Below are 13,963 nucleotides of genomic sequence, written 5' to 3'. Positions count from 1 at the left end.
GCTTTGACACATCATTTGTTACGTGGGCTTTGGCAAGTCCTTTAACGGCTTTGAACCCCAATTCCCAACCTCTATCTCCAGACTTGTTGCCACATTACTCTGGCTGCACCGCTTCCTCTTGGAACTTTCAAAGCACCACCTCCTAGAAGAGACCTTGCCTGAATTCTCCAGTTGTTACTGGAGTGTTCTTAGTTACTGGATCCCAATAACTGACCTTTCCCACCAAATTATCTTTGGTTATATATCTGTATACATCATTATTACGTTTATTGCTTGATTAATTCCAGCCCTTGACACTTTGAATAGAATCTCCTGCAGACAAGGGCTGTATATCCCCAGTACCTAGCACCAAGCCTGGCACCTGAACTATCCCCTGAAGGAAATGGGGGATCCTAAGAAGTTGATCTAAGAAAGGAATGCATTCCAGACTTGGGAACCATCTGTCCACTTAAGGCAAGGCACAGAAGCAGGAGACAGCCAAAGTATTTTACTGTGCAATAAGGAACCTGAAATTGAAAGATTTTTCTCACCTCAAAATCTCAAATGCTTACGAACTGCTGGCCAGCTAATTGCCTGAGTACACTGAGCCTGGAGTCAGGAAGACTCGAGTTCAAATTCGACCTTAAGACACAAACTGTGTGACCCTCACCAAGTCACTTAACCTGTTTGCCTTAGTTTCCTCATCTGTAAAATGGAAATAATAGAACCTACCTTGTCTCCAGGGTTGTTGTGAGGATTAAATAAGATATCTGTAAAAGCACCTAGCATATAGTAGGTGCTATATAAAGGCTGGCAGTTACTATTATATGATATTTGAAAAAAAAAACTAAGGATAAATAAGTCTGGACACTTGAGAAACATGATTTTGTTATTAGGATTTGTTGAAGATTTGTTATTAGGAAGGCCTAGACTAATCTATTTGGCTCCAGAGCAAGGATCAGTGGGAGATAATTACGCTGAGGCAGATTTAAATTCAATATAAGGAGAGACAAAAAGGACTCATGTACAAATACGTTCACAGCAGCTCTTTTTTTAGTGCTGTGATGGGATGGGGAATGGTTGAACAAGTTATGGTATATGACTGTGACAGAATATGATTATACTATAAAATATGAAAGGAATGGTTTCATAGACACCTAAGACTTGTATAAATGAACTGATACAGAATGAAGTGAGCAGAACCAGGAGAAAGATTTTATAACAATGCTGTAAAAAGAAACAATTTTGAAAGAACTCAGAACAAGGCAATGGCTCAAGGACACAATTAGAAATGTTGAAATGAAGTCAAAAGAAGTGGAAAAAAGTAGGGGAAAAATCTAAGGTATCTACTAGCAGTTAAGAGGTGCAGTGGGTAGAGTTCTAGGCCTGGAGTCACTAAAACCTGAGTTCAAATCCAACCTCAGACATTTACTAGCTACATGGCCTTGGGCAAGTCACTTAACCACTGTTTCCTCATCTGTAAAATGTGGATCATAACAGCACCCACCCTCTGAGGGTTGTTGTGAGGATCAAATGGGATAAGGGGATTCCAGAGATCTCATGGTGAGACATGCTGCCATACTCCTAACAGGAAGCTGATGGACTCAGATGATTGACTGAGACATGGCCAATGTGGGAATTTTATTTTGCTGTTTTGACTTCACATATCTGTTATAAAGGCTTTGTTTTTGTTTTTTTTTTTTTGCAGTTGATGAGGGTAGGAGGAAGAAAAGGCAGATTTCGGTTAATTACTTTAAGTTCCAATTTTTTAAAAGGAAAAAAATTAATAGGAGAAAGGAATAAGCATTTATTAAGTGTCTACTGTACTCCAGGCACTGTGTTGTGTTTTACAAATATTACTTCATTTCATCCTCACCACAACCATGAGAAGTAGGTGTTATCCCCATTTTACAGTGGAAGAAAATGAGGCAAATAGAGGTTAAATGACTTGCCCAGGATCACATAGCTAGTTTCTGGGGCTGAATTTGAACTCTGTTCTTCCTGACTCCAGTACCAGTCTGGTAACCACAGTACAACCTAGCTGCTCCATAAATGCTGACCCATTTGATCCTCACAACCACCCCTGAAGGTAAGTGCTATTCTTACTCCCTTTCTCCAGATGAGGAAACTGGGGGAAGTAGTGGTTAAGTGACTTGCCCAGAGTCGCACTGTCTTTGTATCTCCACATCTAGCACTCTATCCACTATGCCACCCAGCGACCTAGCTAATTAGGAAGAAATTCCTAACAATTAAGAGTTACCCAAAAAAGGAATCCACCAATAGAGGTAGTAAGTCTCCCATCAGAGAAGAACCATTAATCAGGAATGTTGAAAGTAATCATGATCGAGTTACGGGTTGGACTATGACCACTGACGTTCATGCCAACTCAGTATGTGTACATCTTAGTGTGAATTGAAGTCAATGTGTTCCATCTCCCGTGAGGTATTTGCATTTTAGGCTTTATCTCTAATGGCAAAGAAAAAGTTTTTGGACCCAGTTAAAAAAATATCAATCAACCCTTAGGGAAAGGCGATGGGGGAAGTGAGGATATAGAGGGGTGGGGAAGGCTAGAAGAAAGTGACTTCCAAGAAGCAACTGGTAGAAAAAGATAGTTGAAATTCACCAACTTGGATCATTTTAAATGCTGCTTTGGTAAACAGCCACGTTGACAACGGGGCACTGGACAGCAAAGCCTGTGGTGCACCTCCCGGTATTTTTTAAAGAGTGAAATTTGAGTAAAATGAAAATCAAGGGCCACCCTGAGATATCACAAAAGGAAACTCATGGTTCCACGGGCCCCGCCTAAATTCAGTTCCGCTCACTATTATTAAACATCTGCTACATGAAAAGCACTTCAGGGGCAAGGACCCTGACCTCAAGGTGACTACGATGTGAAGGGGGCAATTCCGTATACAGAAATCAACCTTGGTACTACTGTAAGAGAAAGGCTTACGCAAGACAAGTTTGAGGGGGAGGAGGAACTGGTTTGAACCCTTGAACGAAATACTGAGCTTGATCGAATGGCTGGGACAGACGGACAAGCAGGTCAGGCTGTCCGTTCCAAGGACGGACAAATGGACGGGGAAGGGAAGAGTGCGGGACCTAAAATGAGTAAGACCCGGCTCTGAACCCCCCCAGACTTGCTAGCCGTGTGAACCTGAATATGTCACCTAACCCCTCTAGAACTCAGTTTCTCCACTTGTAAAATGGGGTCCCTTCGTGCTCGAAATTCAAGATCCAAGGACGGGAATGGGGAACTTCTACCTCCTTCCCCACAAGACAGTCTCCCGCCCCCCAGGCTTCTCGGCTCTACGCTGGGGGCCCAGAGGCGGAAGCTGGAAGGCCAGTTAGGAAACCACCCCAAATTGTGTCGGGGAGAGGGGGCGGGGCAGAGCCGAGAGTCACGTGCCGGGGAGACCGTGACCTTGAGGAAGGCCAGCAGCCTCACCCCGCCCCCACCCAAATCCTCGACACCAGTTCTCCGATCTCCAGGTAGGTCGAGCACAAGCTGCTGGAGGCGGCCCAGGGCCGGGGGGTGCATAAGGGACACCGCCAGAGTCCCACGGCAAAGGCCCCCCGCCAAGGACGGCACGCCCCCGCTCCGAGACTCAGTTTCCTCTGCCGTAAATGAGGGGTCCCTTCGGGTCCCACCCGGCGGCAGCAGGAGGCAATGCTGGGGGTTGTGGGGGGGTACCTAACATCAAAGGAGGCAAGCGATGGATGGGCCTCCGACTAGAAAACAAAGGTCGCCTCCGAGCCCCGTCAGCCCGCGGCCTCCAGCGGCCAGGGCCCAGCGGGGCCGGACGGGCACGAGTCGTCGCCCACAGCGTTCTATGCGCGCGCACCCGCCGTCCAACCGTCCTCCGCCCCATCTCGAGAGCCCGTGCCTCTCGGCCAATCCACGTCGGCCACCCCCTCGCCACACCCCCGGGCGATGGCCGCGCGAGCCAATCAGCGTGGCCGGCGTGACTGGCGCGAGGCGCTCTGGGCGGAGACGGGCGCGGGACGGGGGCGGGGCCGAGGCGTCCCGGCGGCGTCCGCCCAGCGCTCTCTCACTCGTTCGCCGTTCGGTCCCGGCGAACCAGGTTCTTTTGCTGCTCTTCTGGCGGCCCGGCCGGAGTCTGAGGCACGATGGGCTCGCGGGGCGGGGCGCGAGCGTTGGAGTACCTGCTGGGCCTCTACTTCGTGATGCACATCCCCATCACGCTGCTCTTCGACCTGCAGGCGTTACTGTCGGCTGATTTGTACCCCACCGAGGTGAGGCGGACGCATGCGCGTCACGCGCGCTGTCTGTCTGCGCCTGCGCCCTGCGCTCTGCGCCGTGGCCCACCAGGCACCCTGAGCGCGCTGGGTTTGAATCCTGCAGCCGACGCGGTCGGGCTGTGTGCCCCTGGGCGAGGCGCTGCCCTTTGAGCTCCGGGCGCCCCCTCCGTAAGATCAGGACGCGTGTGATATCGGTGCCTCCCACCTCACGAGGGGATTGTGAGGAAAGCGCTCCGCAGCGTTTCCCTTAGCCCCCCTTCCTCCCGGCCGCACCCGCAAAGCCCAGGGTCACCCACGACCCCCACCTTTGCCCCAGGGCACCCCCGAACCCAGCCTTCGTCCCAAGGGCCCCCAAAAGGCAGCCTTGGCCCCTCCCCCCATGCCCCGTCCTCACCCCGACACCCCCTCCCCCCAAAGGCTCAGCAGGGCCTAGGACACTCTGGTGTTCTTTGAGCCGTCCCCCGGTGGCACTCGCTGAGTCCGAGGGAACTGGACCTTGTCCACCCGTCCAGGCTGTCACGTGGAAGACTGACCACCCTGCCCCATCTCCCCCGAGGGATCAGGGTCCCGGATTTCTCGTCTGACCGCCCATTTATCAGGCGCGGGGAAAGCTTATCCAATGGTACAGGAACGAGGTCCCCAAGGGCCTGTTCCCCAGGCTTTGGAAGGCGCCCCTACCCCGCTTCCCTTGATTTTGGCTTCAGCTTTGGGGCACGGGCCTGAAAACCTTGATCCCAACCTGTCTCCTTTGGCCCGCATCTCTACCAGACCTCAGTTTGCTTCTTCCACTGTAGGCTTCCTATTACAGTAATTCCTCCCAGGACAGGTCCCGCGGTTCCTGGCCCTCTGTCGGTGAGCCCTTGAGCTCGGGCACATCGCAGTTAATAGACTGGAGAGTGTCTCTGGCCCGAAAGGAGGCACACTGGGGGATCAGCTGGGCTGGTGCATGGGTGAAAGACCTACACTATAGGACCCATAGTCTAAGCCTCTCCCCATGGGTAACACTTGGGATCAGCGACAGAATTGGAAGGGACCTGCCTACTGCAGAAGGCTTTTTACAGCTGAGGACACTGAGGCTGAGAAGGGAAGTGATTTTCAGGAGGTCACAGAGGTTCTAAGCATCAGAAACAGGATTTGAACCCACATGCTCTGACTTCAAAGCTAATGTTCTGACTACAGTACCCCTCTCCTGGCCTTGCCACTCTGAGGAAGCCTGTGGACCTCCACTCAAAATATTTTAAAATAATGGAAGGAAATGCCAAATTTCAGTTAGAGGCTAATAACACTGAAGATGTCGTTTTTTTCTCCCCGTCCTAGTTCACAGACCCTTCAGGATCCCATGTTAAGAACTCCTGCATTAGGATCTCAAAAGGACTTTCAACTCCAGAATTCAATTAATAGCATGTTCTTCTCAGCCCATCAGTCTGTCTTTCCTCATATTTATACTTATTGAGTCATTTTTCAGTCGTGTCCAATTCATTGTGACCCCATTTGGGGTTTTCTTGGCAGAGGTACTGGAGTGGTTTGCTATTTTCTTCTCCAGCTTATTTTACAGATGAGGAAACTAAGGCAAGTAGGGTAAAGTGACTTGTCCAGGGTCACACAGCTAGTAAGTATCTGAAGCCAGATTTGAACTCAGGCCTGACTCCAGGCCCAGCACTCTATACACTGTGTACTTAGCTACCCCAGAGTCTGGGGTTCAAACCCCCAAAAGTGCTTTCCATAATGCCATGCTGTGTGCTAAATGCTAGAGACAAAACAGACAAAAGTGAACGCATCTCTGCCTTCAAAGATCTTACATTCTAACGGGAGACAACATGCATATGTAAAAACATGTGTATAATGTATACAAAATGAATACAACATGGTTATGGGAGGGAAGGCAGGACTGGATCAGGCAACACTTTCTGTGATTGCATTTTAAAGGAACTGGAATTCTTAAAGGTCAAGGTGAGGACAGTGCATGTTGGTTAGGCATGGGGTGCTCTCCTCTGCCTGGCAGATGGGATGTCTGTCTGGCTGGAGTGGATGAAGGGCAGCAATGGGGAATGAGGCTGGAGAGGTGTTGGGGCCAGCTTGTCCTGGGAGGTAGAGGTGCTGAGCTCCTGGCAGAACCTAGTATGGGGAGGGGAGCAGTGCAGGAGAACACTGGAGAGGCAGGAAAGGGTCAGGCTTCAAAGAGCCTGTTGCCCAACACAGATGGAGCTACAGTAAACGCTGCGACTAGGGAGCCCTGGGAGTTTGTAAAGCAAGGAGCTGCTGCTTGGGCCAGGGTGGAGTGAAGTGATAATTCAGGGCTGGATGAAAGAGGTGGGGAAGATGTGCTCTCATTACCAAGAAAGGCACATGAACAGGAAATCAAACCATCTTCCTAGGAGCCTTTTACAATAGCTTAGTGAGTGAGGTGGGGAGGGAGCTGGAACTATTCTCTCTGGAGTAACTTGGTCTGTCTGGGATCCCCAAGCCACTTGTGGAGCTGAGCTTAAATCAGCAGGACTTTTTTTCCTTCACCCTAGTCTAAGATCAGAACCAGCACGGTGTGAGTAATTGATTGACAGCAAGAGAATTCCACAGCTCTTTGTAAGTTCCATTAACAGCTGGAAGCGCCTTTAAAGTGCCTAACAGAATTGCAGATGACTAGTGGAAGGCACAGATCTAGTAGGAGGGAGTTAGGTTAGGAGTCAGGCTGCTGCCAACCTGCTGTTAGAGAACTCGAGGTGGGAGGAACTCTGGATTGTTCTCAGTACCTTAAAATTAAGATGCTAAACTGGTAAGCTTTGCTCTATGCCATATAGGTGTTTCTGGAAAGTCCATTTAAGTTGAAGCATTTCAGATGTCTTGGTGAGTTTGAGTTTGTAGGCCTCTAGGGTGAATCCTTTTGTAAGGCAAATCACCTATAATTTTTTGTGAAAATCTGGATTTTCAGTTAGAGTTGCTTAGAAGCAAAATAACACCTGCACAGATAGGTTTAGCATAATATCATCATTAAAAGATTGAATCAAATCATTAATCCAATTAAAGTAACATGCAGGCTTCACCATAATCCAAGTCAAACACAGAAGTCAGTGCTGGAGGAGCAGAGCGCACTAATAAGAGAAGGGAAGTAGTCCGACCAGTCTGGACTCAGTTTGGAATCGGGCAAGAAAATTACTAAACATAAAAATGCCCATAGCAGCAATCTGTGGTAGCAAAAATTATAAACCAAGTGGGAGTCCATCAGTAGGGGAATGCCTGGAGAAAAATGTGGTATGTGAACAGTGCGTATTATTGGGCAAAAAGAAATGAAAAATGAGGTATTTGGGGGAGTAGAAGATTTTTGTGAGCTGATGCAGAGTGAAACAAACAGAGCCATATACACTGACTACCACAGGCACTAAAAGGAAGCTAATCTCTGAGTAATTAAAATGTTATTTGGACACGAAATAAAGGAAACTATCTTCTTTGTGAAAGAGTTCTCGGATCTACCTGCTGGAGACATTTTCAGATGCCTTGCCATTTCTGATGTCTGCCCCTTGTGGGAAGGTCTTTTAGTTTTTATCATGAGAGTTATGACATATGGGTACGATCTGTGTGCAGAGCACAGTTGGGTTCTTAATAAATGTTTGTCAATTGATTGATAAAAGTTTCTCTTTAAAGATTTTCCCTAAGTCTAAATTCCTTACCTTAGTCACTTCACCCTTCACCTACATTCCGGAGAAACTTGCCCAACGGTCCAGCTTCTCTGCACTCAGTTCTATTGTGAATTGAATCTGTACCTTTGTAACTTCGCCCACTACCACTTGACTCCAGTTCAAGTTGCATCAAAGCTGTTTCAGACTTCACCCATCACCCAAGTCTGTAGACTAGTAACTGTCACCTGAGGATTATTCCCATCTCCCAACTAGGAAATTATGGGAGGAGCTGAGGTCACTCAACCCACCTCCCCATTAAAATATCTGCCAATTGGGATTGTCTTACGTTTGCCAGCAGAGGTCCAAATGATGTGCTGTCAGGTCAATCTGAAGGAAGATACACTTAGATTTAAAAGACCCTGTCAGCCATCACTCGAGGTCTTTAGTTATTGAAATATGCCGTTGACCCAATTTATTGGTAACTGCTCGTGTAACTAATAAATTGATCATGCTTGGACCATTGTCTCTCAGTTTACCTTAATTTTCAGACGTGAAAGAGAGGAAGTCAGAATTGTGCTCTGAATTTAAATTAAATTAGGTTAAAATTAGATTGGATTTCAGATCATTTATAGTCAAATTGTAACCTCAACCTCCATAATTAATAATTTTGGGATTGCAACATGGTTTGTTTCTGGGTGATCCCTCTTAAGCTAATTTCCTTACTCACTAAGCAAGTCTATACTTGTCCAACTTGTTCTTTATTTTTCAATGAAAAAATTCTTCTGCATCATATTGGTGATATCATCAGTATAGGAAGGACATTCCATCTACCAATGCATTGCAATGTATCATCTTAGCCATTGTCTGGGCACAAAAAGGTTACTGCCCAAGACCCCACAGCCAAGTGCATGTTAGAGGTCATTTTCTTCCAAACTGCAAGGCCAGCTCTCCAACAAAGATGCCTTTCCAAAAATCAACAGGGGGAATATCCTTGAATTTTATAAAGTGCTAAATTTATCATTTGATGCTGTCTTTATTTCCTGTAAATGATGCCGGTTTTTTCCCCTGATTTTTATAGCAAACCAAAGGAGGTTAACAGGGACAAAGTGTCCCTGACACCTAAAAAAGAGGTAGCTAATGCCTGCCCTTGAACTTTCCTCTAGTTCAGACACCATCTAACTCAAATGGAATATTTGTTTCTCCCTGCCCCCCACTCTTATTCTCAGTGCCAGCATGACAACATGAATTCTTCTTCTTTGCTAAGGCAAGGAAGTTAGTTGGTAAAGTCTAAAATAGAATTGATGCCCATTCCTTCCACATCCTAAACTCTGATTCATGTGGTCAAAAGGAGAGCTTGGTTTTTTCTTCCAAAATATGTCCTTGACCTTCTAAGGAAAGTATGATTTAGGGGAATTGGTGGGCCAGGGGCCCGGCGGGAGTGGGAGGGGTGTCAGCAGCAGTGCATGGCCAAGTTTGTGGGATTAAGTGGCTGCTCAAGGCCAGCTTCGTGCTGCAGCTGTCAGTGCCTTATGGAGGTTCCTTCAGGTCTGAAGTCTCACCATTGGGTTTATTTTCTAAATTTTTTTTATTATAAACTTAGCAATCATCCACAAACATCCCAATAGCCAGAAAACAAGAGAGCATTGTATATGAAACGATGAATTATGTACATTTTGTGTTTTAAAAACTTAACAAGGATGTAACCAAATTGCTCTGTGACCCTTTCTGAATTTTTTATGGATTTTAAAAAAATGTTACTGGTTTTTTTTTTCTTGGCATTGGTTATTTACAAGCTCAGGAACTATAGCTGCAGCAGATAATCAGAATCTGAGGAACCAATCTGCACTTACTTCCTTTAAGATTATTTCTATACAGTGACAGATCATTGTTGTTCTGCTGAATGACAGTTTGGGGGTATTTATCAGTACTTGCTGTGTGCATCACACCAGTGGAAGCAATTGGAAAGCCAATTTAACATTAGAGAAGGTTGCCTGGTGAGTGGGGATAACAATAGCACCTGCCTCACCAGTTGTGACAGTCAAAGAACCCATGTGCTGGCTTTGGGCATGTAAAAAGGTTGTATGCTAGTTGCTGTTATTATCGAGTCATGGAAAATAACCTGATGCATCCATTTGCCATCTGATAGGGCCGTATTTGTGGGCAGCTATTGGGTACAGTAGATAGATTGCCAGGCCTGGAGTAAGGAAGACTCATTGTCCTGAGTTCAGATCTGGCCTTCGACATTGGTTGTGTGACCCTGGGCTAGTCACTGAACCCCATTTGCCCCAGTGTCCTCATCTGTCAAATGAGCTGGAGGAGGAAATGGCAAACCACTTCAGCGTCTCTGCCAAGAAAACCCCAAATGGGGTCATGAAGGGTCAGACAGCAGTGCACAACAGCAGGGTCATATTTGCCATTTAAACTGGATACTTACTGTAGAGCAGAGCACTTGTTCCCTGGCACAAATTTTTAGGTCTCCTTTTTTTAGACTTCATGAAGATCTCCACTCTTTCACCAACGTATTATGAACAACTAAATCACAACTTTTTTTTTTTTACATAAAGTTTGCAATTTCAGGATACACCCCTCCTCTTTTTTTTGTTTTTGTTGAGGCAGTTGGGGTTGAGTGACTTGCCAGGGGTCACACAGCTAGTAAGTGTCAAATGTCTGAGGTCAGATTTGAACTCAGGTCCTCCTGACTCCAAGGCCGCAGCTTTATCCACTGCACCACCTAGCTGCCCCTATCCCTCCTCTCTGGATGATGTGAAGGACACTGACCTCTGGTTGGATTTGAGAGTTACTCTCATCTAAAACAGCCCATTGACAAGCCACCTTTCAGGGTGGGCAGTTCAACTGACAAATCATCCGTTCTAGAGGGATTCTTAATGAATTCCACTTGACAGCACATTTTTCTGGTTTTTATCCCCAATATGTAGCCCATGATGGACTTGCGCCCAACCCAGAATTCCACTTGAGTTGTTTAGGGCAGGTATGAATGAATGGCCAGAGTTCATTTTTGTCTTTGAGGGCATTGACCTCACTCATGCCCCATGGGGTCCCATTTGCCCTCCTGTAATTTTAACCCAAAAACTATCAGGACTGAGTTATTTACCCTAATAGATCACCCAGATCGTGCCAGAAAAGGTGCAGTCAGTACAGAGGCCAGCGCCTGTCTCTGAAGAAGCTGGTCAGTGAGCTATCTAGTAAAAGGCTGGCCAGGCAGGTGACTGGAAGCAGGTCCTAACCTCTTGTCTCTTTCAGTTGACAGACATGCTCAAGTGGTACATCCAGGAGTTTAAAGACCCCCTGATGCTGAACCCTCCAAGCTGGTTCAAGTCCTTTCTCTTTTGTGAGCTTGTGTTCCAGCTGCCTCTCTTTCCCTTTGCAGCATATGCCTTCTTCAAAGGTTAGTAAGCAAGGGGGGAAGGGTTTTCAGTGATTATGTCCTGAAACCTCCTTTTTACTCAAAAACCCCTCTTTCCAAAGTGTGTTTGTTGGGAGGCTGGGGGAGGTGCCAGGAACTTTGAGGGGGACCAGAAAATACTCCTGAAAACAGGCATAGGAGGCAAGGCAATAAAAGGGTTTAAAGGAATAGGAAGAGAAGCTGGGGGGGAGGGTGTCGGTTTTTTGGAAAAGAAAGGAGAAACAGCAGAGACCTGGTGGTCTCATGAAGTTGAAAGCCCTGAGGGAAGAGAACAAGCGTAAAATTGAAAGGGGGTCTGGAAAGTCGAGCGCTAGCCAGGATCCAGGTTAGATGGCTGTGTGTGGCTGCCACTCATTGGGCCCTGCAGACAAGGCACCGTAGGCCTAGCTCACACTTGTTACAACTCGTGGCCACCGGGCTCGAGCTACCCAGTTTCCGTGGTTTTGTAGCTGGGCTTTCTTTATGAACAGTAGCATCATGCTATCCCTAGCCTGAAGTTAATATTTTAAAATTATTAATGTTCCCATTTCCTTATAATGGCACCAAAAGGAAGACATGCCTAGCTAGCCATTAAGAAGAGGACATGATACTAAGCTGAAGCAGCCTTAGAAAGGCCTCTGGCATTGGCACGTTTCCTGGTGTCGGTCTGTTGCCAGGCTCCGTGGCTGGGTGGTGACTGAGGCCGTGTCTTTGCTGACGGAGCTGCCTTTCCATCGCTCGCCCGAGGTTCTCTCCTCCTCTTAGATCATGATTCCCAGGGAGGCCACACACTGCTGTTTGGGGAATTTTTTGAGAAGCATTATACGTAAACATTGAAGTTCTTCCCTTCTGATTCTTTTAGGAAATTGCAAGTGGATCCGCATCCCCGCGATTATCTACTCGGTTCATACAATGACAACGTTAATTCCAATTAGCGCCCACATCCTGCTTGAGAGTTTCACCCAAGGACCTAGGACATTCCAAGAACGCCTCAGCCTTCTATCCATCTATGCTCCGTACTTCTTCATTCCACTCATACTCCTGTTTTTTATGCTTTGGAGTCCTTACTACAGCACTGACGAGAAAAGGAAAAGGAAAACAAGGTAAAGAACAGCTGGCAAGGGAGGGAGAGCCACTGCTCCTTGTGTGGGCTGTCTCCCCAGGCTCCCCTTGAAACACATCAGCAGCACCCGCCCACAACAAGACGTCAGGTGGGGGGTCCCGTGTGCTGAGGGAATTGGGAATCCGACTGATCCTGTGAAGATGGCCAGGGGGAGCTGCAGGGAAATAGTACTGAATACACAGAGTGCCTCAACTGCCATTTCAGGATTTACACCACCAGAATCCCCAGCACAAGATTCTTTGCAACTGTCTAATCAGTCAGGTTCTCAGGTTAGTTTGGCCAGTAATCTGAATGACCAGCTATTTGGTGCTCTTCTCTCCAAGCCATCTAATGGGACTGGTTAGATTTCCAATTCTTCATGAAGTTGTTTTTCCCCACCCAAATCAGACCAAACTGGTGCACACCACCTGCTCTCCTGCTAGCCTTGTAGGCCCACGGGCCTAATAAACCTGAGTGCCTCGACATCCTCGGCCATCACGCTGTACTTTCAGAGCCGGTTGTAAAGGGTTGTGAACTACCCCCCCCCCCCCAGGCACTTCTCCAGTGGGAATGGGATTCTCTAGGTTCATTTTTTTTTTTAAAGGGAATTAACATTCATTGGAAAGGGCTTTAAAATTTTTCTTTAAGCAGGATCCATTCCCATCAAATTCTCCCATTAGAATTATTCTGACTAGTGCTTCTGTTGAGTCTTACTGATTTCCAAGCATCCCAGGGCTTCTAGCTCTTCAGCTCACGTGACCCAAACCCTGCTTTCCAAGCCGTGTCATTTATAACCTGCTGTGCTCCGTGTCTTGCCTCTCACCAAGAAACTCATCTTTTCTATCACAATTGAAGTCTCCACCTGCTAATGGAGATGAATGATAGCTGCTCACCATGTTCTGTTACCCCTGCAAGTACTTGGAAGTAGTGACCTACGCTACCCTAAAATTTGCTCCCCAAAGCTAAGCTTGCCATTCTTCAGAACAGAGTGGAGCAGGCTCCAGTTAGCACTGCCTCTGCTGTGTGGCAGCTCCTGGTGACCTGGGCGCCGGTGCATGCCGCACGCAGGCTGGCTCCCCCAGCCCCCAAGACCCTCCCTGTGGAGGGCTTCCCTCTCTTCGTGAGTCTTCCACATTTGTCCAGCTCCCGTCCTGGAGGCACCCTGGTGGTGTTCTTGTCATGCTGCCACAGGATGGATTCCTCCCAAGCCCCTACCTCTCCTATGGTCCTTTTTCTTTGGGAGCAGTAAGCAAATCAACCACCATTCCTGGAAAAATGATGTCAGTCAGTTACTCTGGTTCCATTCACCATCCCTGTGACTTCCCAGACCAAAATACTCTTCCCCGGCCACTACTACCTGATAGGTGTTATCTTCCTATGTTAGAATGTAAGCTCCTTGAGGGCAGCCTTTGTTTTTTGTATTTGTATCCCTAGTGCTTATTCCAGGGCCTGAGGAAGCACTTAATAAAGACTCTCTCATTTATTCATGATGTGTTGTGACTTCCTGATAAAATGCTTCTCACAAATTGGTATTTGCTTTAATTGTTGAAAACTGACTCTCGTGTAACTAATTCGAATAAAGATGGCTGCTGACCGTGACTTCTT

At 47.2% G+C, this 13,963-nt stretch overlaps 1 protein-coding gene across 1 annotated transcript; it reads left to right on the top strand.

Annotated features, from left to right (window-relative positions):
* The first annotated feature begins 4,012 nt into the window (after positions 1–4,012).
* Positions 4,013–13,957, top strand: TMEM97 (transmembrane protein 97). The gene is made up of 3 exons (XM_027862327.1): positions 4,013–4,236; positions 11,115–11,259; positions 12,119–13,957. Exons 1-3 carry the CDS (start codon positions 4,111–4,113, stop codon positions 12,361–12,363), a joined length of 516 nt encoding a protein of 171 aa, XP_027718128.1. The 5' UTR covers positions 4,013–4,110; the 3' UTR covers positions 12,364–13,957.
* The last annotated feature ends 6 nt before the right edge of the window (positions 13,958–13,963 follow it).

This window comes from Vombatus ursinus, unplaced genomic scaffold (assembly GCF_900497805.2).
Source record: "Vombatus ursinus unplaced genomic scaffold, bare-nosed wombat genome assembly UNPS02014768.1, whole genome shotgun sequence".
Lineage (NCBI taxonomy): Eukaryota > Metazoa > Chordata > Mammalia > Diprotodontia > Vombatidae > Vombatus > Vombatus ursinus.
Note: the sequence above shows the minus strand (reverse complement) of the source record. Positions and strands in the feature narration are given on the sequence as shown.

Excerpts from the sequence above, each read along its gene's own strand:
- TMEM97 (XM_027862327.1), top strand. The coding sequence starts at position 4,111 with ATGGGCTCGCGGGGCGGGGCGCGAGCGTTGGAGTACCTGCTGGGCCTC. Across the intron at positions 4,237-11,114 it reads CTGATTTGTACCCCACCGAG|TTGACAGACATGCTCAAGTG; the intron begins GTGAGGCGGACG and ends TGTCTCTTTCAG. Across the intron at positions 11,260-12,118 it reads AGCATATGCCTTCTTCAAAG|GAAATTGCAAGTGGATCCGC; the intron begins GTTAGTAAGCAA and ends TGATTCTTTTAG.